Raw genomic sequence first — 23,680 nt, 5'->3', positions numbered from 1 at the left:
TTAGAAATAATAATCCCAACTTTCATGAATTTTGATACAATAATCCCAATAATCCAAAGTTTGGGGGTTCTTCTTTTTCTTCAATCCCTAACCGGTCAACAAAAGTTAATGACCTATTATATTAGGTCACTTGACACGTGTCAAGCCCTTATAGGTCCAAAAATTTTTTTAAAAAATAAAAATAAAAAAACCAAAAATCACTAAACCACCGGTCAGCCTCCCCTTCCCCAACCGTCCCACCCTAACCACCACCCTACAGCCCAGCCTGCCGCCCCTTTCTCGTCGGCCAGCCGCGTGAAACAACCTCTGCCGCGTCGCTGTCTTCCTCCCTCCTCGAAACACCCCCCATTCACCACGAAACCACCAACTCGAAACCTCGAATCCACCAATGAAACCCCTCCCCACTGCCAAAAACCCCAAATCGTTCCTCCCACCACCCTGAAACCCTAAGTGGCTAGGGTTTTCGATGGTGGGGAGGAGTTTTTGGGGGTTTTCGGGAGTGGGAGAGGTGGTTTTAAGAGATTTTCAAGTGGAGGAGGTTGGGGGTTTTCGATTAAGGGTACCCGGAAAACGGGAAAAGGAGGACCGACGAGTGAGGAGGGGGAAATCGGCGTAGGGGGAGGGGGAAGGGCAACAGCCGCCACCATTTGGGGTTAGGCTGGTGGCCGGGATTTTGGGGTTAGGCTACTGGTTTTTGGGGATTGTCTAGTGGTCGGGATTTCGGGGTTTGGTTGGCGTTTTTTATTTTATTTTTATTTTTTTAAGCCAATTCACTTGTGACACGTGTCACTTTAAAACAAAATTAAAAAAATTAACCCATTCAACCGGTCACCGGTTTTTGGGATTGAACAAAAAGAAGAACCCCCAAAGTTTGGATTATTTCAGAATAATCCAAAGTTCGGATTGTTGTAGCAAAGTTCATGAAAGTTGGGATTATTATTTCTAATTTTTCTTTGTTATAAAAGAAGCACTTGAATACCATTTTCATATATTGCCGTTAAGAATACATGGATTAGTTAGTTCTAGTTCAGTTAATTAGTAGCTAGTTATGAAACCATAACTACTCCAACAAATATTATAGGAAATTAAAGATACATGGATTAGTTGTAGTTATAAATCTATAACAACGTCATCAATTAACTATACTTAATAAATAACAAAATTTCCTAAATGCAAATCTAAATTAAGATGATGTGAGCCATCTTCCAATATCTTCACAAGCTTTCTTATTAAATCATGTCTTTCTCATGTACGTTCTTTCTCTTCTTCCTCTACACAATCCTAACTCCCTCTTACTCAGCTCGAATCCTCCTCGACGTCGCCGCCCCACCTCAAGCATTCCAGCATCCAACTCAACCTTCAATTACATTCATTATGCAAGACATACAACCTTCAACCAAAAACACAATAAACCCTCAACAACAACAACAACCACTTCCTTTCTCGAAGCCCTTAGGAACTTTTCCTCTTACATATGGGGGAAATCCCTTACCCTACCAAACTAACCCTAATGATCGAAACACTTTTACACAAACAGTTATAGATATGCCTAGATTTGGGATTGTTTTCCCAGCAGCTAGCACTATTCAAGAAGAGTTGGAATTCGGGTCAGTGACTAACATTGAAGAGAATATATACGTCGAAAACAAGGTGTTTGGACCGACGGTGGTGGGGAAGGCTAAGGGGGTTTATGTTTCCATGAGCTCATCATCAGATAATCACATGATGGCTATGACAGTGAGTTTTTCAGTTGAAAATGGAGATGATGATAAGAGTAGTGAGATTGAGATAGATAGTTTGAAGTTTTTTGGGGTGCATTTGAGAGATGTTTTTGAGTGTCATGTTGCTGTGATTGGTGGTACTGGCAAGTTTAAAGATGCTAATGGATATGCTGTTATTAAAGTAGTTAATAATAATAGAGATATAGGGTCTACTGAAGGGTCAAGTGATGATGTAAAAATAATGCTTATGTACAATGTTTTTCTCAGCTAACTATATATTATATGTATAAATTAATTATTATCGTCACTTATTTATTATCGCCTACTAAATGGTCGTGAATGTCAAATAAAACTATCTTGTAATATATATAGACATACTAGTATAACATATGTAGTATAATACTGGATGCCAACAGATCTAGATCCAAGGCAGGTTGGGTACTAAGTGCGAAGGCGACTCTTCCTTATCAACGATGAATGCACACGACATGAGCTTGAGACCTTAGAGCAACGAACTTCATTCCTTATCAATTGCTCCAAGCCTCCAACTCCTCTAGTGTTTGTTGGCACCTAACTAAGAATTAACTGTTCATGATGAATTGTTTTATACTCCGTACCTTTAATAGGTAATGCTCGAGTAATTCTTAGTTTTCACAAAAATGAATATATATGAAAAATATAGGTAATTAAGAAATTTACTCTGTTTCGCTAAAATTACAACACCTACCAATTTGGATGTTTCAAATAATTGCAATAACACATTTATTTTGACAACTTTACAACTTTTAACACCTAATTTATTTACCCTAGAAGCCCGTCGATGCACGGTTTGTTTTTATTTTTTGAAATAAATATTTTTTGTATTTATGTGATTAAATTTGTTATTTTATTCGTTGTACATAATATATCATTTAATATTTTTATTTTAAAATAAATTGTGAATTTTTTCTCATTCTTTATATATTTAGATATAATTCCTAATCTCAAAAGATAATATTTTATATTTAATTAATTTAAACTCTAAAATCTCATTCGTCAATTTTGCTTATGTGGCATTTAATTATTTAATTCTAAGAAAAATTACAAATCTCTTATTTGATTGGCTATAATTAAAATTTAATAATACGTAGCGCGTTAAGAAAATTTAATCCCATGTGGCTCTCTAAGAACTTGAGAAAAAACTCCCCTAGAAAATGAATACTCCCTCCGTTTCGCATTAGTTGCAACAGTAGGCTTGACTCATAGTTTAAGAAAATAATAAACTAGGCTTACAGGCTTATAATATAAAGTATTGTTGGTAAGAGATAGAATTAATAAAAAAGTAGTGTGGTCGGGTTGGTAGGAAAGAGAAGTAATAAAATATTTGTGAAAGTGGGGTTAGTGGGAGAGAGAAATTAAAAGATAATGGTGGGTCCTTTTCAAATATAGTAGTTTGCAACTAATATGAAACGGTCGAAAATGAAAAGTGTTGCAACTAATGCGAAACGGAGGGAGTAGAAAGCTGAAATGAAATGAGTTCGAATAACCTACACAACTCAATAGGTTTACATACTCACTGTGGCCATGCCGCTTATTACTTTACTAACAAAGGAAATAATTAAAACTGCGGAAATGAAACTAAGAATCCTAAAGGAAATGAAACTACAAAAATCTACTCCTTTCGAACATTGTCCTTCTTGTCCTTCGATTGTTTGTAGCTTCCAATTGATCGAATTCAGAGTCATCTTCCTCCTCCATTGGTTCAGGTGTCTATGGATTTTGCTCTACTTGAGTGAACTCTTCATCTTCCTCATCGTTAGATGAAATGTCAATTATAATTGGAGTTGGGGGTGGATTTGGATTTGGAATTTCCATAATGGAACTATCAACAGTATGGTTACTCTCATCCATTAGCTCTCCTTCCTCTTGCCTCCATTTGCTCCTGCTTGATTACCTTGTGGTGGAGAAGAATTTCCTAATTGATTGCTAGTGGAAGGGGAATTATTCCCTGCTGGTTATCATAGTAATAATTTTGATATGGAATATGTAAACGCTCGTAGTGATACTTTTCTACTCGAACGAGATAAGATATCAAGTATCTGTAGTCAGGGTACCACTGTCCATAATAATATTTGTATTTGGAATAGTTGGGAATGTCCCCAGGCAAATAGAAATCAGCAAATTTTGCTTTGACATCAAGATATGGTGGTTTATCAGGAAGACAATGAATTATCATAGCTGAAACATGATCAGGAAGGTCATAATGCTTGTCTCCTAGGATACGCTCATATGAGAACAGTAGAAACGAATTTTCTTGACATAGTCAAAAGGATGTTCATATTCTTTCTTAATTAGAGTACCAATTTGAGAGTGTTTGCTAGGAAAGATCGGCATTCTATAAAGGAAAAGACTTAGAAAAGAATTTTCTTCCTAAAGAAAATAAAATAACACAGTTCTTGCATGAATTAGGTTCAATGTTCAATCAAACAATCTCACTTATTTCTAGTCACATAATTGCATTCTTCCAATCAATGAATTCACATGATCAAACATCACAACCTAAATATTAATGCATACAAGAACATGATTATTTCTAACTTATAAGCCCAAATTCTTTCCTACCTAAGCTCACCAACATGCTTTTTAAAGCTTTAACACATAATTCTTACCTTAATCCTTCGCTTTCTTGCAAAATGAACAAACTAAAAATATTTTTGACTTCTCTTTAAAAAAAAACAAATTTCAAAAAAGGCCAAAATATTTGTCCATCATAAAAAAAAATTTCGAACACCCTAATTTAAAAAAAAAAAAAAAAAAAAAAAAAGATTCGGATTTTCCTAAAAAAAAAAATTCGAACCCTTTTTAAAAAAAAAAAATTCAGTCCTCTTTTAATTAAAATAAAATAAAATAAAATTACTCACTTTTAAAATTACTTGATTAAATAAACACTTGGCCAAGTTTAAAACAAAATACTTTAAACACGTTTTTGGCTTTAGTGATAAAAAAATTCTCAACCAAAGCTCCCAGATACCACTTTGTAACACCCTAGAAATTCCTTTCCTTTAAAATATCTGTTTTTCTCTTTTAAAATACGTAATAGGAAATTCTAATACATTACTGCCATCGTGAAAACGGCTAAGAAAATTATCAAAGACTCACAGCGAAAGACTCACTTTAAAAATCATTCAAAACAAGTTAACCTAAAAAGTCAAACCAAATGAAAGTAAAGCGAAACCAAAGTCAAACGAAGTCAACCTTGGAACCATTATAGGCCTTTATCAAAACCCAAAAAGAATTTTAAAAACCTTTGTGTTAGTCTCACAATCAAAATATATGATAATCAAAACAATAAACCACATCATATTCTTATAGAAACTAAGCATGATTCGCTCCTCACTCATGCCCATCATGAATATGCTTCATCACCTGAAAAGCTTCTCTTTAATTTGTCCCCACTACTCGCCATTAGAAATGGTTCGTTGTAGGGCCAAGATAAAGATAAGGTCAAACAAACATACAAACACACAATCAGCAATGCTGAGTACATAAACATAAACAGTGCACACTAACATGCTTTCATCCTATCAACACACAACTTACCTTGTTGCACCTGCTACAAGCATACAACATACCAAACGACCAACCAATAAATAAATAAATTGCTTATTTAATTTGATTACGCATCGAACGGGTTTCCCACCAAATCCCTGCCCCAAATAAATTGAGGTAAACTACACCGGGAGCTAACCGGTTTGGCAAATGCCACATGAAAGTGACTGGACGTCCTGCGCATAAAATAAATAAAGGAAAATACAGCGTCTGGTACTCCCAGTAGAAGTTATGATCAAATATAAAGTCGCATAACACCCCCCATATGTTCATACTCAAGGTATATATGTTCCAAGAGTTTTGGTACATAATCTCTTTCACTTTACGTTATTTACATATTTTTAGACTTGGTGATAACTCTCAAACCATAATACAATCAATCATAATAAATCATTCAAGCAATAAAACTCACCAATTTAATTCTTGAATAATTAGTGACCACATAAATATAATGTTGAACCCTTTTTAAACTAAATCGGCATTAAATAACACCTTAAGCGCATAAAACACTGTAAATCCTATCTCTCAGTGTTTAGAACACCTTAAGTGCACTTAGGCACCGCAATACATTTTATTCCTATGTACTAAGACACTTAATAGCTCATTTTCCATGGGTCATGCTTAAAGCATCAATAAAATAATATGAGCAATCATAAAATTCCCTTTTTATATTCCAAACCAAGTTAAACATTTAGTTTAATTAAACATGCTCTCAATCATGCCAATAATAAAAATGTGGTTCATATTCAACATGCCAACATAATTAATTCCAATCATCAATTCACCACACATAATTCATACTTTAGAAATCATCACCAACATCAATCCAATCAACAATTCCAACCAGTACCTATCATGATACTACCTCGGAATTAATTAAACAAAGCCTAGCATGCTTCTATACACTTAAATAATTATCGAGTACGCGAACATACCTCGAATATGATCTCAAAATCGCTTCGACTACACAAAATCACTCACATGGAAATCTCCTACAACCCAAAATTAGAAAGAGACATTAAGACCTATTCAATATAAATTTCCAGCAATATATACACTCTTTAAATCACTTATAAACCCTTTAAAACAAGCTGAAAATTAATTTAAAACCCCTACTTTTTATTCCCAAATAATGGGTAATTAAAAATCCCTTCAAGAAACATAATTCTAACCCTTTATATAAAAATTCCAGCTTTATAAAAACATGTAAAATTGTTGTAATTATGTTTAAAAACACCTTTTCAATAATTCCAACCAACTACAATAAATTTCCATCAATACACATTAATTTAGAAACCTAGGGTTTTCAATTTGGGGCTTTTTAATTCAAAAAGTAAATCTAAAAATTATATACATAATAATCATAATCAAACATCATGAAAATCATCACACAACCCAAAAATAATAATTAAATCAAGACTAAATTAAAATTAAAACAAAGAAGAGTTTTTTTTTTTTTAAACACACACAACCGCACGATGGGAAGGGGCTGCTGCCGCCCTCCACGCCAGTGGCTGCTGTTGCTGGCGGCGGTGGCCGGCCAGTAGAAAATGGTGGTGGCTACCGGCCACCATGTGTTTGTGCGTGTGATATGTAAAATAAAAAGGGAGGGGGAAAAATTAAGGGAGAGAAAATAAGAGGGGAGAGAGAGAGTTTACCTTTGGGTATTCTCCACCTTGGGCAAGATCTAACTTGCTCATAAGATGGGTATTTATACCCCCTCTCAAAACCTTCCTAACCTTAAATTCCCTTTCTACTCTTAATGATCCCTTCTCCTATTCAAATTAGTCATTTGACTTCCTTTAAAAATTTCATTGACTTTAAAACTTCCTTTTATAAAATAATATGCCCCAAAGTTTCTAAATAATAAAATAAATATTAACAAAGCAATTAAATAAATAAAAATGGAACTTTAATTAAAATAAACCTTTTTAAATTAATAAAATACCATAAATAATTCATTTCAAAATATTTAAATACTTCATAAAATAATGATTTAAATTAAAATACGTATAAAAATACGGGGTATTACAATTTTCCTCATATTTAAATACTTCATATAATAATGATTTAAATTAAAATAATGATGTTTTATAGTGTAGGATTGTGTTGTCCAAGAGCCTAGGGAGATCCTGGGAAACACGAGACTTCGTGTGAGAGGAGAATGAGAAACCTTAAACACGAAAGTTTGTGTGAGAGGAAGGAATGAAAAAACCTTAATCACGAGAGTTCATGTGAGAGGAGAGAATAAGATCAGAAAACCATGATCACGAGATTTCATGTGAGAGGAGAGAGTGAAAAAACCTAAAACACGAGTGCTCGTGTGAGAGAGAGAATGAGAAAAACCTTAAACATGAGAGATTGTGCTGTGAGAGGAAAGGATGAAAACCACGAGAGTTCGTGCAAAGAGCTTAGCCTTGATCCAATTTTTTTTTTTATATATATTTTTTTAACGTAATATTCATTATACTAAGGAATTCAGAAATTCCTTAGCTTAAAAGTCATAATTGGGAAATATAAATATGCCTGTGGGGTTAGAGAGAGATAGAGAGAAAGAAAAGGTTGTTGGTAATTATTAAAGAGATGGAGAGATAAAGTGTTGGAAAATGATGTTAAAAGTACAAAAAAATTAAAAGAAAATTAATGACAACTCAATAAAAACAATGAATATTATGAAAAAATACAATATTTAAGTAGAAATAGACATGTAGTTTTGAAACCCTACAAAAAAAATAGACATGTAAATAAGGGATGAAGGAAATACAAAATTTGTGATTTGTGACCGTTGTCCATTAAAAATTTTGGGAAACAAACCATGACTAATTCAAGGGAATTGTTAGAGTTCATATTCCATTTTTTTAGCGCATAATACTTGTGTACGTGAGGCTTCTGCTTGTGAGATTGTGAGAGTTCACAAACTTTAAAAAAAAAAAAAGAAAAAAAAAAAGAGAGAGATCTTACGTCTTTGTGAGAATGTGGGATTGTGAGATTTGCGAGGAATTTCATTTGTGCGTGAGTGTGCTGGTGGTTTGTAGGGATTTACATACTTTAATTTATATTTTTACGTTATTTTCATAATTAACGTATAATAGTGCGACTGTAGAGAATTATTGTTAGAGTTCACAAATTACAATTATTTTTTATCATGGTGAGATTTGATGATTTCGACGATGAGAAATATCGTAGCGTGATGAAGTTCAAGAGGATTTTTATGTGATTTTCGGCGGATTGTTTGGTGATTAGATATTGCTGCTTGATGATGATAACAAGATGCAGATTTTATTTTATTGTCCAAGTCTGATGTTCGAAATCTACACATCCAATTTGAGGAGGGTATTGAGATAGGAGCGTATATTGTGATATGATATTATGAGAATAATATCATATGAGATAATATTGTGAAAAGATATATGTGAGATATTGTGAATAGGTTTAGGAAGTTAAAATATATAGGAATATTAGGGTTAGATAATCTTTTTTTTTTTTTTTTTTTTTGAAACCAGATATTCCTGTTGTTTATATATATATATATATTGTAATGTGGCCGAATATTATGAATGGAAAAATACAAGGGAACAATACAATGAGAAAATATAGAGAAATATTTTCCCCATATTTTAACACCAATAAAGTTGTAAATGTAATACTCTCTTCGTATTTAAATAAGTGAAATGTTTCTCATGTACACGTATGCCAGGGACTAATAATATCTTTAATTATCAATTAATAAACTATTCATTGATACGATTCTGATAAGTACCCATAAAACTGTATTTATATTATGTATGAATTACAAACATTGATCAAATTGAATTAGATGAATAGTGTAAAAAGTCAAAACGTTTCACTTATTTGAATACGGAGGAAGTACTTTGTAATAGATTTATAAAATAAACAAAAATATGAGTGTAATATTAACAACTTTTTTTTTTTCAATAATCTGTATTATGTAATATCATTGTATTAAGGAGGCGGGTTATGGGTAGGGATTAGGTGGGTGTAGATATCCAAGTGGGGGGTGGAGTAGGAATTGTTTTGGAATTGTACCCATCGCGTGAAGATGGGGATGGATTTTGGACCTGCTGTGAGAACGGTGATGGGGATGGAGATAAGAATGTTAGGATGGATTTTGGCCCCACTCCGCCCCATTGACATCCCTACGTGTGAACCACTATAAATATATGCTTGTGTTATTCGAAGTACTTTCATACTTTGTGTATCTTAATTGATTTCTCATTTACAACTTTGTTCTTTGTCTTACAAGTCAAAGTCAAAGCCCAAAGGTCCTATTTATAAGAAAATAAAGTAAAAGAAATTTAATAGCCAAACTGTTGAATGCAAGTTAAACCACACACAAACACTAAAATGACTTGAAACAAATAAGGACTATATACAACAACGTAAAAATACCCAAACAAAAATAAACAAACCCTTGGATCCACGATCATACTAGCAATACATTCTCTCGTGAGCTCATAAGTCATAACTCTAGACTTTTCTTTCTTTTCATTTCACTAGTACTCCTTTTATATCTCCTTTTTTTTCGATTTTTTCTTTGTTAAATTTATCACTTTGAGTCCTACATTATTCACTTGACTTTATTTTTTAACATTATAAAATAAATAAATATTATTTATAATATATCATCAAATTAGTCACAAAGTTTATTTTCATAACTAGGGTAGCAAACGTGCGCAATGTGTGCACTATAGCTAACGAGGTTCGGAGAGTTCTTTCGGTTTGACTTTACGTCAAAAATTTAGTTGTTGGCATAGTTAATGAGAGAAATACAAAAACATATATCATTACACAAGCTATTGGGTGCGGACGTGTTTCGTGCGGCAAATAGCTTCATTGTTCCTAACACCTCCAATAGCAGAAAAACACTCTCATCTTCTTCATCACTTTCTCACAAACTCATCTCCACCTCCTCTGCCGCCTTCCATGGTGTCAAAATCTGCACAAACCCAGAAATCAAAATCAAATCAAATATTCAAAAACCCAAATAAAAACCTACCAAAAAAAACCAATTAATTCAAAGGAAACATCGAAATCAACGGTGAATCGAAATCAATTTGCTGAACTCAACGGTGAACCGAAATCAACAGAGTTAACAAGGATTGCCGGACTCGACTTGCTGAACTCAACGGTGAATCGAAATCAAGGCTTCCACGAGCATTGCGTGTGGTGGCAGAACTGGTGGTTTAGTGCGGTGATTAATGGAGGCGACATAGGCGATGGCGGTGGCTGGGTAATTGTAGTGAAAAGGTGCGGCTGTTTTGCAGTGGAGGTGATGTTGAATAATTGCTGATTGTAATGAAAAGGTGCGGGTTACCTGAATGGAGTTGCATGAGTGGAGTTTTTCTTTGGGGGCAACAGGGGAGTTGCGTGAGTGGAGAGGAAAATGGAGTAAAATAAAACTAATGATGCATATAAGCCAAAAAAAATTAACATATCAGCTAATAAATGTCTGATATCGGTTAATATTAGGGATATATTAGACATTAATAAAAACGTATCATCCAACAAAAGAAACCTATCAACCAACAAAAGATACATATCAGCTAACAAGAGTAATATATTAGCCAACAAAAGGTACTTATCAGCCAAGAGACGGAACATATCAGCCAACAAAAGATACATATGATAAGCCAACAAGAGGATGAAATCAGCCAACAAAAGGTATATCAACAGAAGGAACATATCAGCCAACAAACGAAGCATATCAGCCAACAAAAGGATGAAATCAGTAAACAAAAGCAACAGGTAAGCCAACAAAATAAACATATCAGCCAACAAAATGAAACATATAAGCCAACAATTAAAATATGCGTATCAACCAACAAAATAAATATATCAGCCAACTAAAGAAACATATAAACCAAATGATGCCTGATATCAGCCAACAAAAGAAAAAAAAAACATATCATCCAACAAAAGGAATATATTAGTCAACACAAAAACCATATCAACCAACAAATGAAATATATCAGCCAACACATGAAACATATCAGCTAATAAGTAAAATATATCAGCCAAGCCTCCCGCCCAAATTTGCGTGCGGAAGTCCGCACCCAATACCTTATCATATTTTTAGGGGTACAAATGTCCACACACTATTTTTAAGAGTTTAAAAAAGAGAGGCAATTAACATTAATGAGGGCTAATAAGTAAATAAAAATTTTGAAGGGTATAATTGTCCAAACACTATCCTAAGAGTTTTTAAAAGGTAGGGATTTAATTTTGTTACTATTATACTAATAGACAATTAAAGATATTGATGGTCAAAATTGCGTCTTGGTAAATGCGCTAATCAAACTAATGCATTTATAAAAAGAAAAAAAAATAAAAAATAAAATAAAATAGAGGGAGTATATCACACATAGGGTGCATGATGCTGCTTTAGTGGGAAACCAAAAGCCTATTTTGGTATTCAAATTTGAAAACTATACGTTGATATCAGGCAATCTTATCAAACTTAGTAAAACAATTAAACTTATTTAAAATTCAACATATATATTGTCGATCAAAGTTATGCATCATCAAATGTAAAAGGTCATTATGGAAAATTTAAAACAAAAACACTTGAGTGAGTAGCAAAATTGAGATTATTGCAAGAGCTATCACATTTGAGATTCTATTAGAATTTATGATCCAAACTTGGTACTCAGTATTTTTTTTCACTTATTTATATGATCAAACTTCAAATGAGTAAAATATAAAGGGTAATCGGTAAATTGTCATGCACATCAAGGTAATTATTAAGCTCACCTAAGCCATTCAAAGACAAAACAGAAAACTTATCAATGCACTTTTCAACCTGTAACACCAATGAACTCTTCCTAATCAACTACCTAACCATTATTTTTTAAACTACTTAACCCATCAAACCCACACATGCAAACAACTACTACTACAATCAATTTCATCAGCTCCACTACAAATTTTCTGACAACCATTTATTAGAATAAATTTGAAGTTCCTCAAAACTTATATATACCCTAATGTACATCTTTCTATTCATCACCAACAACAATTCAAGCAATTATCTCTGAGAGATACAACATATCCAATCTCTTATAATCTGTCCTCTTTGCTTAATTAGCATTTAAACCCGAAATGGCCAAGTTTTTCTCCCTTCCCACCATTTGTATACTACTACTATCCCTCACTCTAGGTCTTGCCAACTCTGCTCGAATCCTCGACCAAATGAGCTCTCAGTTTACTCCTGCAGATGAACTACCAAGTCTACCACCAATGGATGATTCCAGTTCTACAACTGTTTTACCAAGCGGCCAAGCTCCTGCTGTTGCGACAGAAGCTCCAGCTGCTGCTGCAGAAACTCCAGATGCTGCAGCAGAAGCTCCTGTTGAAGAGGTTGCAACCCCGGATAATCAACCTGATCAGCCTCAACCAGACTCTACAACTACTGCTGCAGCTACCCCTGAGGAAGCTCCTGCAGCATCTGCTGCACAGGGTGGTGCTGGAGGCGGAGCTGAGCAGCCCGGACATCCTGCTATATCCTTCTTCATGCATGATGTTCTAGGCGGGTCAAGTGCCTCAGGCAGGATTGTCACTGGTCTAATTGCCTCCAGCGATGTCAATGGAATCCCATTCTCACAGCCAAACAACCAAGTGTTCCCAGTCTCCAACGGAATACCCCTCATGAACAATGGCAATCTCAATAACGTCCTCAACAATAACAATGTCCCCTCCTTTGCAGGACTTAACGGTCAGAACCAACAACAAGTCGTCCAAAATGCTGGCAACAACAATGTTGTAAACGGTGGCAACAACAACCAGGCCGCATTTGTCAATCCTGGACAGCTTCCCTCTGGTACAACCCTCCAGAAGCTGCTGTTTGGTTCCATCACAGTCATTGACGACGAGCTCACTGAGGGCCATGAGCTCGGGTCTGGCGTCATGGGCAGAGGCCAAGGCTTCTACCTTGCTAGCTCCCTTGACGGAGAAAGTCACACCATGGCCTTCACCGCAATCTTCCATGGTGAGGGTCATGAACAAGAAACCGATGACACCATCAGCTTCTTCGGTGTCCACCGGACTGCCTCTCCGATTTCTCAGATGGCTGTCATCGGTGGAACAGGTAAGTATGAGAATGCTAAGGGATATACTACTATTGAGACTATCCCTGATCAGAACCAGCACACTACTGACGGTGTTGACACCGTTGCTCATTTTAGTGTTTACCTTAACTAGGTATGACTGCAGAGTCCTGAAATCTAAACTTGTGTAATTTGATGCTTGTGCTCTTTTTTTTTTTTTTTTTTTGGTTTAAGTTGGAGTTTCATTCACTTTGTTGTACGTATTATGTATGTATAATTAAGCCATGTAAGTTAATCAGAAATTATGTACTTAATGCAAATGAGTTTCTTGGATTTACCTTCTTCTTTCTGTATTTCCTGATATGACATGCAAAACATTCTGCCAAAGATCAATTTTTCAATCTGATATTAGGTGTAAATTAAAGAGTCTGAACATTTCGTTTTTATCTTCCTAGAAGACTAGAAGTGATTTCTAATTACGCCTTAGAGTATCCATGTTGTAACTATACCTCAGTTTCTATTCATATATACGAAGTACAGGCGTACAGCACAATGTGCAAAGGAATACTTTAATTACATAAATAAACCTTTGCTAGACTTATACTTCAATTAGTAAGCAACGATTTAATACTACTACAAAGTATGAACTAACAAGTACCAAGTGAAACACTAACTTTTCTATGTAAATATTAGACATTTTAGCATTCTTAAAAAAACATCTAACTTTGAAATGCGTTGTAAGGAAAATTTAAACAAAATAGATAATTAAAACTAGAGTATCAAGGGTCTATTAGCCGTTACTATTCTGCATGGATCACAAACAGATAAAAGAATCCTAGTCTAGAGAGATGGAGGTCAAATCATCAAGCCAAATCAAGATAGAGGCTGAATCTTTTCTAGCAGAAGACTTATCTTCTGAAATAGAGAAATTTCTGCACATAACAAGATATATATTGCGCTGTGTGGTTTTCATGTATGATTGCATCTGTTAGCATATAAACATGAGTTTTAGACACATGAAAGTAATCTAGCACTTCATTGCCGGAATTTAGGGGAATTCCTAGCACTTCATTGCCGGAATTTAGGGGAATTCCTGCAATGTACTGTAGCTTGTAAAGGAACCAAATTCTGGAATTGTCTAAGGTTTGAGCAGGTTGTGCTATCCAAACCTTGACAGGGCCCTGATGACCGTGCAGCTAATAGATTTAGCAGTTAATATCAAACTACCAGGAAACCCCACTGCGGCTTTTTCCATTCAATACAATAACGTTCTTCAAATTCCAACTTCCCTATCAGTCTTTCCCAGGAGATGTTTTACTCATGTCAAACTAAACAAATTTGTAAACAGAGTAATAATCTTGACATGGAAAATGCCTACTTGCTTCTTGGACTCGACATCATATATCAATATTGTCTTATAAAGGATTGCAAGTTGTGTAAAGCCATCTCAATGTTAAATGTTGATATGTTATTAGCTCTCTTATTGCTACAAGTAAGCTGTTATATCTGCCCAGACTAAACAAAAACAAAGCTGGTCGAAAGCGAGTAAATAGTAAGATAATAATCTTATACCAAGCCTTAAAGGTATGTAGTAAACTGTGAACACTATCACTAACAAAACAATCAAGGGTTCTAATTGTGATTATGCAAATCACGGTAAAAAAATAATCTTGTAGCTTCTCCAAATCAAAGAAAGGAGGTAAAACAAGAAAAAGAATGAAAAAAGAATTTAATAGGTAACATAGACAGTGAATTGGACCACAGTCTCCACCCCATCAGTCTGAACCTGATTTTTTGAGGGTGGCAAGGTCTTGATAATGGCATACCCCTTAGCATTGACAAACTTGCCAGTTCCCCCCATGACCGCCATCTGAGATTCCGATACACCCAACAGATGAACCCCAAAGAAGCAGATTGTATCAGCATAACCTCCAGTCTCGAACATAGCAGTGAGGGCCATCACTTGACTTTTACCATCCACAGAACTTGACACATAGAAACCCTGTGCCTTTCCAACCCTACCAGAGCTCAGCTCAGGCCCTATAGTAAGCTCATCGTCAACCACAGTCATAGTCCCAAACATAAGCTTCTCTATGGTTGAACCAACTGGGAGACGTGCTCCATTCATGCCATTATTTTGGAAAATATTAGAAGTGGTGCCACTCAAGCTTGTGAGGAAGGGGAAACCGCCAGCATTATCTACTTTGACTCCACTATTAATAGGGAGGACTGCGCCATAAGGTTTAGCGAAGGGGAGCTGGCCACTTAGTCGCGGGTTGTTAACTATACCGGTGATGGCTTTAGCTATGGGGTTATATCCTCCAAGTATGTCATGCATGAAAAAGGTAAAAGCAAGGTCTGTGTTTGGAACAGGGTTGGGGCAGGGGCCCCTTGAGGATGCATAGCTTCCCAATCAGTTTGTTCATCGAGAAATCGAGCAGTGGAGGTTAATGCAGTAAAGCCTAGGATTAACCATGATACAATGGAATACTTGGCAATCATGGATTTTAAAATATGCATTTCCATGGCAATAAGGTCGAAACCTGAGCAGAGAAGACAGGCTTTTTTTTTTTTGTGGTAAAATGTTCAGGATTTTGCTAACTTATAAATACTCCCCTTTCAAAATAAAATTGCTATGACTAAAATTGTAGTAGTACGTTGATGAAATGGAGTTGGTGTTTACGTAACTACATGCAATACTGGTGAGTGTGTTTTGGTAAGCTTTAAAAAGTCAAACGTTGACTATTTTGTGTTCAAAGATTGGTTTAGTCAAAGAGGATTGGCTGGATAATGAAAATCAACTTGATCAGAACAATCAAGGAGATATGCAGTTGTCACATTTCCAAATTTAATAAGCAAATCTTAATGGATAATTTGATCATTGACTATATAGATTATGCACTATTAGGAAATTGACATACAGAGTGACAGCTATTTAGTTTCCTTAAATTATATAAATCAGCATGCTCTTAGTCATAAAAAAAATATACAAAATAAAAAATAAAATTCAAAGCCTATTAAAAATCAAAGGTCAAAAATCAAACAATATTACTTGTAAATCATGGTTCAAGTCATACGGTTTATTTTTTTGGGTCCGGAGCAAGTAGTTAGAATCAAGTACCGAAATATAGATCAGTTTGAGGTGTTGTTTGGTTGCCTTTAGTTTTCATGGGCATTTAAAATTTCCATGAATTTCCTTTTAGGTATGTTGTTTGGTTAACATTAAAAAGCAAAAATTGGGGAAGTCACAATTCATGGGAATTTTCACTTCTCACAAAACATGGGAAGTTACTTACCCACCCCTCCCTTGGTCATTTACAAATTCCCACATGACAACCAAAATATTTATGCAATTCCTAGGAATTTTGATAAAGGAAGTAATTTCCCATGAATTAGAATTTTCCATGGGAATTTACTTCCTACATCAACCAAATAAGTCCCGAGTCTACTAATGTTGCCCAGAATTTGTAAAAAAGGCTCTTACTTTTGGCAGGATATTAGGAATTAGCATCCTAAGACTGTAGTAAGACACTCTGGTCAACATATCAAGTATAACTAGAAACGTAATCTAACCAATTTAATCAAAATCACAAAGCAAAGACGCTTTAACTCAATAAAGGTTGCTTCCAATCAAAGTATCAAGGACCAAGTATTACAGGAAAAACAATCACTATATTTCACTTTCAACAAACTTTATGAAAAATGTGCTTTATACAAGAATGAAGCTATCATTGCAAAACCTTATCAACTTAATCTTTAACAATGACTCAAAAAATGTGTGCTAAAATCAATCAATAGTAGTTCCCCTCAAGTGAAAAGTCACTAACTCCTATATGCTTGTCCCTCAGTATGCAGACTCTACAAATACGTTCTGCAGAAAAATGTATTTTGTACAATTTCAATGACTAAACCTATCTACACGAACACGCGTTCAACAAAAAGAAAATTCCCCACTCACAAACTCCTCTATAAATTCGTCTATCAGCAAACTTTGTATTTCTTGTACTATCAAATCTGTTTCCTCTTCTAAATCTAACCATTCAATCTCCTTTTTACACACTTTATCAGGTTTCCTCTTAATATCCTCTTGCTGGTTGACCAGCAACGACCACAGGTCTTCCACAATGAGCTCCTGACTTTTTTGCCTTTGACAAAACCTTTTCGCTACAGGTTTCTTCCATGTACTCAGGCCAACAGAAGGTTTGACAATCTCCAAGAGCCCCAAGTTTAAGCGATCAAATAAAAGCCGTCTTTCTGACTTTTCCCATGGCATATGCTTGCCATACTTCTTCTCTAACTCATCAAACACTAAAGGTTCCAAGACATAACCACGTAAACACCAAGTTTTGCTTTCCATCTCCAAGTCCATCATTTGAAGACCTGACTCCACCAACACATCAACTACATATGAGAAATCCAAGCTTTCTTTGATTAAAGTTTGATATACTTCCATTATTTGTGGATCATTCTGATATAAACCAACTGAATCTTCATAATCGCCCCCCTCACTAGATACTACCATCTCAGGTCCCTCTGATCCTGATTCTAAAGACATGGTTTCTATGAGTTGAAGCTTTCTTTGCAAACCTACACACAGAATAGAGGATCTAAAATTTAGAGATACAACATCATCATCTATATAAGAGTTAGTAAATAATTTATTTATTTATTTTTTACCAACCTTGGCAATCGTTCTCTACTTGATCAGACAAATGTCCCGCTGCCTCCACAGATATATTTGGAATATGCATGCAACCTTCTGGGCCTTCCAATGAACTCACAGGAGACCTTGGCTCAGCAGCCTTGTCTTTCTTTTTTAACTGCAAAATTGACATCCAACTAATGAGAAGAGAAGTACTGAAATGGACTAAGAAACCATTGTAAAGACTTAAAATTAGGATGATAGCTTTTGGGGGAAAAAAAAAGGAGGGGGGGGGGGGGGGAACCGGAATTATCTACAAAACAACTTCCTAAGGATATGTATGAAAAGGTAATAAAGCCACAATCAACAAAGATAAACTTGGTGAAGTGAAAGACAGTCAAGTAGGTTATATATCTACTAGGAGAACCTAAGCTCAAACAACATAATGTAACTGAAATTCCATGAATGAAGTATATGTCTCTGCTAATTATGTATATAAGACCTCCAACATTTATCTTTAACAAAGGTAACATCCTCCAAGATTTTCAATATTTCATCGTATTCTGGCAACAAAGCTCCCACAATATCTCAAAGCTTGTCTTATTAATGAAATAAGTGTGTTTCAATGGTTTACAATCCAAGTCTCCAACTGCGGAAATCATCCTCATGCAATTTCTCAAACAATTTGCCGCATCTCTGTTTGAAGGTATAGTATATTAAAACCACTAGTAACCAGACCCAAACACAGTATTTTCCCAATAGACACGAGTATATTGATCTTTGAGCTTCGATAAACTTTAAGATTTAATGAGAACACCACAAAACTATGGTCAAAATTCTAGATCAGTTTCTAGAAAAATTGATAAATCCTTTCTTTCATCAAGCCTGTAGCACCAGACATCAAAAACAAATTACCAGAGGAAACAGCCAAGATAAAAATGACCTAAGTGGTGGCAAACTTTATGCAAACATTTTTTCTAGAATTGAGACTTTAGCTGCCACAATCAGCAAAAAGAATAAACATCGCATTTTAAATCTGGAGTAGATAAAATGTAGATAAAAAGCTTAACCAACATAAAAAGCATGGCTCGTTGCTTTGCAACAAACAGATTTAGAAGCAATGTATACAAAAGATTTCATTCATATTTAGCTCTTCAAGTGTAAAAATTATTCCCTCCATCTTAATTAATTTGCCATCTTTCCAACCCCATTTTACACCAGCGTATATTGATAAGTCATATGAGGATAAAATAAAGTTAAAAAGTACCTGGTGCTTCCAAGATTCTTGATCTCCCAACAAAATGCATGAAGTTGACTTAGCTGACAAAATCTCCCTTCTAACTTCACTAGACAAGTTCACTCTTTTATGCTCATCATCAGAAAGGTCCTCTGTCTCCAAAGCTAAATTACAATCTGTAGACAAGGATTCAACAGTGTTGTTTTGAGAAACAACCTTCTCTAGATGCCTTTCCTTAATCTCATTCAGGATTATGTGAGCCTCGTGATAAGCAGGACTCTCTAAATCTGAAAAAGCCGTGTAATTTACAGAATTGATCAATGTAAAAGTTTGTTCATGCGACTTATGTCCCACGTGCTCAACTGAATCGTTAAGGATTATGGAAGCTGCATGATGAATGCATGGCTTCTCTGAGTCTAAGCTAGTACATTCAGATGTTGATTGTACATCTTTAGGCCCAATATTGTCCTTCTCTGAGTCATCGCATTGCTTTCTATCCCACTTTCCTGGTCTCAAACACCAACTTTTATCAAAAGTAAATTGCCTTACTCTGCTTCTGGGAACCCAAGCAGAAGGAAAACGTGTTGGTTTGGACAAATATCTGGCAGCAGACACCGGACAAACATTCACATTGTCATTATGTAAAGGAGTGTTTAAATTCCCATTACTGGTGTTGAGGACAGTATTACTTCCATTACTACTTGTAACAAACACTTCATCTAGGATTTTGCTGCTTCCACAAGATGTGCTAACCTCCTGGGAGCATTTCCTTGCTCTGTACCTTTCTGAGATCTGTTTACTGACTGTCTGAGATCCCCTGCTAGAAGATCCACCAGCTGAATTGAAAGACAATGCTTCATGTTTTTTCTCTGAATCACTTAAACGAGCAGATAAAGTCACTTTTTCCTCATCATTTTCAGAACTCTTTTCACCTCTAGGCCTTGAACTGGATAACTCTGCACAACTATGCCATATACTATGCTTTACTTGACCAGTAATTTGCTTTGCTATTTCCTGAGATGACAAAGAGCCTTGAGTTGGAGACTTTAAGCTGTTATAGGAGCCATTCGCTTTCCTCCCTTGAAAACGCATTCCTTTATTCCCCTCAGACACAGATAATTTTCGTTTCCGGTCACTAGATGAGGAATTAGATGATGAACGTGAATTTCCAGCAAGAAAGGACTTCTCAGTTCGACAAAGCAAACTCTGGTAATCAATCACACTTGCTCCTCCTAAATAGTTAGCTGTATCTTCACTTTCCTCCATGTAAGAATCAGCTTCATCCGAACACAAGAATGCTTTCTCCCTTTTACCAACTGAAGCAATATTCTGATGATAGTTCTGAGAGAGTACTTTATGCCTTTGATGTGCAGTATTCAAGTTTGATGGTTTATCAATACCCATCAACCTTGCAAGAACACTCGACGCATTTCTTTCTGCTGCCATTTCCCAGTGTAGTAACCCAACTGCTACCATATACAAGCTTCAACACCCTAGATGCATGACAATGACAGGACAAATCAACACGAAAATTCCACGAAACGTATCATAATTCATCATACATGCACCTTTAGTTGATAAAAAAAAAAAAAAAAGGTATGAAGAACACAAATTAGCACCGCACACTTCTAGACCCACACTCTATATATCTAACATAAATCTCTTTGAAACCATAATTGCAACATGCCAGAGACAGCATACACTAATTACAACTCATACTTTCATTATTTATTTTTTATCAAATAAGAGCTAGAAAAGACAAATATAATGCTCTACTAAACACACATTAAATTTGCAAAAGAAGCCACCCAGAAACTCACTTAAAAAGCAAATTCCTACAACATACAATAATCAAAAACATAACCCACTAAATAGAATTTTCTGCATTTATTACTTTCATATTAAACATCAAACATAACCTATAGTAAGAACATTTCTCTATAATTTAAAAATCCCTATATTATAAAGGGACCTTTATTCTATCTAGATTTATTTTAGGGTCGGGTTCTAAAGTAACGGTCGGATATATATGATGGGAAAATACGAGGATTTGGACGAAAAAAGAAATTTCGGAAGACTATAATAAAAGGGTGCATTGTAGAGAAAACCCATTATATAACTAAAATTCACTAAAGCAAAAGAAAGTGGTTACACAGTGATTCCATACAAGCGAAATAATGACAAATATAACCAAATTATTATCATAAAAATAAGACAATAATTATTCATTCTCCATTATTTTAACATTAAAAATGCCAACAACTTCTATTACTCTGAAACCCATCTTCCATTAGTAAAAAGTAAACCAAAATCATCAAAGTATTTATAACCCAGAATTCAATAATACCCAGTTTCAGATTATTATAACAAACATAAACACAAAATTAATGAACATAAACCAAAATCAAATTCAACACAAATCAGAAAACTAACCTTAACCCAGAATTATTACAGAGGAAGAAATCGCCCAAAATGAAGGAAAAAAAATGGATTGAAACAAAAAAAGTTCAAAAGAATAGAGAAAAATCTGTCTAGAAATAAACCCAAAATGAAATGGAAAGAAAGAAAAAAGGGTAAAAAAAAATCCGATATTGCGGGAAAATTAGAGAAAAACTAGGAAAGAAATTGACGAAGAAATTTGGAAGTAAGAAAAAAAAATTGGATGTGAAGTAGGAAGATGAGAAGACTCGCCGGCCGACATTTAGAAAGTCGAACCGGCCCGCCAAAGGTTATGAGTTATGAGACTTATGACATCCCTTAAAATAAAAATTGGACGCAAAATTTGTTTTTGTATGGAGTAATAATGAATTAATTAATTAATTGATGCTAAATATGTCATTATCATATACGTATATCTACTTGCCAACTTATATGATTCAACCCAAATTTACAATCTTATTGGTCAATGGAAATTGGAAATGCGAGGGAAAGTGAACTATATCATGCATTTGCAAATGGGTAGGCGCCATGGGGTCCCTTTTTATTTTATTTTTTTCAATATTAATAATTCATGTTGGTTTTGGTTTATAACTAGCCAAAATCCTGTGCCACGCACGGATTTTACAAAAATTTGTAATCAATAATCAATAATTTAATTTAATTTAATACTAAAACAAACATTGGGAGTAACACGTGTCACATCCTGGTACTATTTTTTCCCTTCAAAACTCTCATTTCTTTTTTAACCAATATTTTTTTTGTATTTGTATATTTGATACAATTATAATAATATCATTCCAAATCTTTTATATTATCTTTATTACAAAAATATTCCATTTTTTTTTGTGTTCATAATTTTTCCATACACATTTACCTAAACTGTTATTCCATTAAATTATCTGATAAATGGAGTATTATTAGATTTTGCTAAAAAAAGTAATACTCCATGATAAAATTGATTCATATTATTGATGTTAAAGAAATTACTTTAAAGCATCACTTTTTTTTTTTTGTTAAATAGATTTCTCTTTGTTAAATAGATTTCTCTATGAAAAATACGAATCGGTTAATTATATTTTCAAAAAAAAAAAATAAGACTTACCGTGCATGGCACGGAGCCTAAGCTAGTACATACTAAAACAGACACCAGGAATGACACGTGTTATTTTCTGGTGCTGTTTTTTCCCTTCAAAACTCTCTTTCCTCTTTTAGCAAAAAATCTTTTATTTTCGGAAAATTGTATACAACTATATAATAATATTCCAAATCTTATATGTTATCTTTACATAAAAATGTATTTCTTTTTATATTGTGTTCTTAATTCTTCCATAAACATTTACCTAAAATATTATTCTAACTCTTTTTTAATTATAGAAAAAGTGAGCCACTGATTCACATACAAGATACTATCATTACTGTCTGGACATCTTTTAGCTGGAGTATTATTGAAATTTTGCCCGAAAAGTAATAATAAAATTGGTTCATATGATTTATATTAAAGAAATTACTTTAAAACATCACTTTCATTTTTTTTTTCAAATACCTCTAATATTTTGTTTCTTAAACTAATGGTGTATTACATGACTATATAATAATTGTTGTGTTCGACAACTATATCATATGTCTAATTCTAGGAAAATGTGAATTTCAATCAATTTTTTTGTTATTACTTAATTAAATAAATTTATATCTCGGTAAATATATATATATATATATATATATATATATATATATATATATATATTTATATATAAAAAAATTTGTCTTTTGCTGAAACATGTGATTGAGATGATAAATTTAATACATTCGACATTATAAATAACACACATAGTAAAAGACACATCAGATATATAGTGACAAGTGACATCTTCTTGTGTATTCTTTTTTTTTTTTTTGATAAATAACTATCATCAACAAATAAACTCTTAAGGCAATAAACAAACAATGATTATACTACAATTATTGGATAGCTTCAAACACATATTTATAT

General features: G+C 34.2%; 4 protein-coding genes across 5 annotated transcripts; 2 read left to right on the top strand and 2 right to left on the bottom strand.

The window, feature by feature from the left end:
• Nucleotides 1–1,545: 1,545 nt before the first annotated feature.
• On the top strand, nt 1,546–1,992 carry LOC110706102 (dirigent protein 24-like). Its single transcript, XM_021884015.1, has one exon. The coding sequence runs from the start codon at nt 1,546–1,548 to the stop codon at nt 1,990–1,992; it is 447 nt and encodes a 148-aa protein (XP_021739707.1).
• A 10,236-nt stretch (nt 1,993–12,228) lies between these two features.
• On the top strand, nt 12,229–13,773 carry LOC110706024 (dirigent protein 9-like). The gene has a single exon (XM_021883935.1). It carries the CDS (start codon nt 12,429–12,431, stop codon nt 13,524–13,526), a length of 1,098 nt encoding a protein of 365 aa, XP_021739627.1. The 5' UTR covers nt 12,229–12,428; the 3' UTR covers nt 13,527–13,773.
• A 1,114-nt stretch (nt 13,774–14,887) lies between these two features.
• On the bottom strand, nt 14,888–16,665 carry LOC110705985 (dirigent protein 25-like). The gene has a single exon (XM_021883907.1). The coding sequence runs from the start codon at nt 15,708–15,710 to the stop codon at nt 15,102–15,104; it is 609 nt and encodes a 202-aa protein (XP_021739599.1). The 5' UTR covers nt 15,711–16,665; the 3' UTR covers nt 14,888–15,101.
• Nucleotides 16,666–17,024: 359 nt separating this feature from the next.
• LOC110706023 lies at nt 17,025–22,032 on the bottom strand. Of its 2 annotated transcripts, XM_021883933.1 has the most exons (4): nt 21,685–22,032; nt 19,282–20,744; nt 18,054–18,192; nt 17,025–17,959 (listed from the first exon to the last, which is right to left on the bottom strand). In XM_021883933.1, the coding sequence occupies exons 2-4, from the start codon at nt 20,725–20,727 to the stop codon at nt 17,304–17,306; spliced, it is 2,241 nt and encodes a 746-aa protein (XP_021739625.1). In that variant the 5' UTR covers nt 20,728–20,744; nt 21,685–22,032; the 3' UTR covers nt 17,025–17,303. The 2 variants fall into 2 exon arrangements, with proteins under 2 accessions (XP_021739625.1, XP_021739626.1); XM_021883934.1 differs by having other exon boundaries at nt 19,282–22,032.
• Between the last annotated feature and the right edge of the window lie 1,648 nt (nt 22,033–23,680).

The sequence above is a fragment of the Chenopodium quinoa genome, unplaced genomic scaffold (genome assembly GCF_001683475.1).
Source record: "Chenopodium quinoa cultivar QQ74 unplaced genomic scaffold, ASM168347v1, whole genome shotgun sequence".
NCBI classification, from domain to species: Eukaryota; Viridiplantae; Streptophyta; class Magnoliopsida; order Caryophyllales; family Amaranthaceae; genus Chenopodium; species Chenopodium quinoa.
Note: the sequence above shows the minus strand (reverse complement) of the source record. Positions and strands in the feature narration are given on the sequence as shown.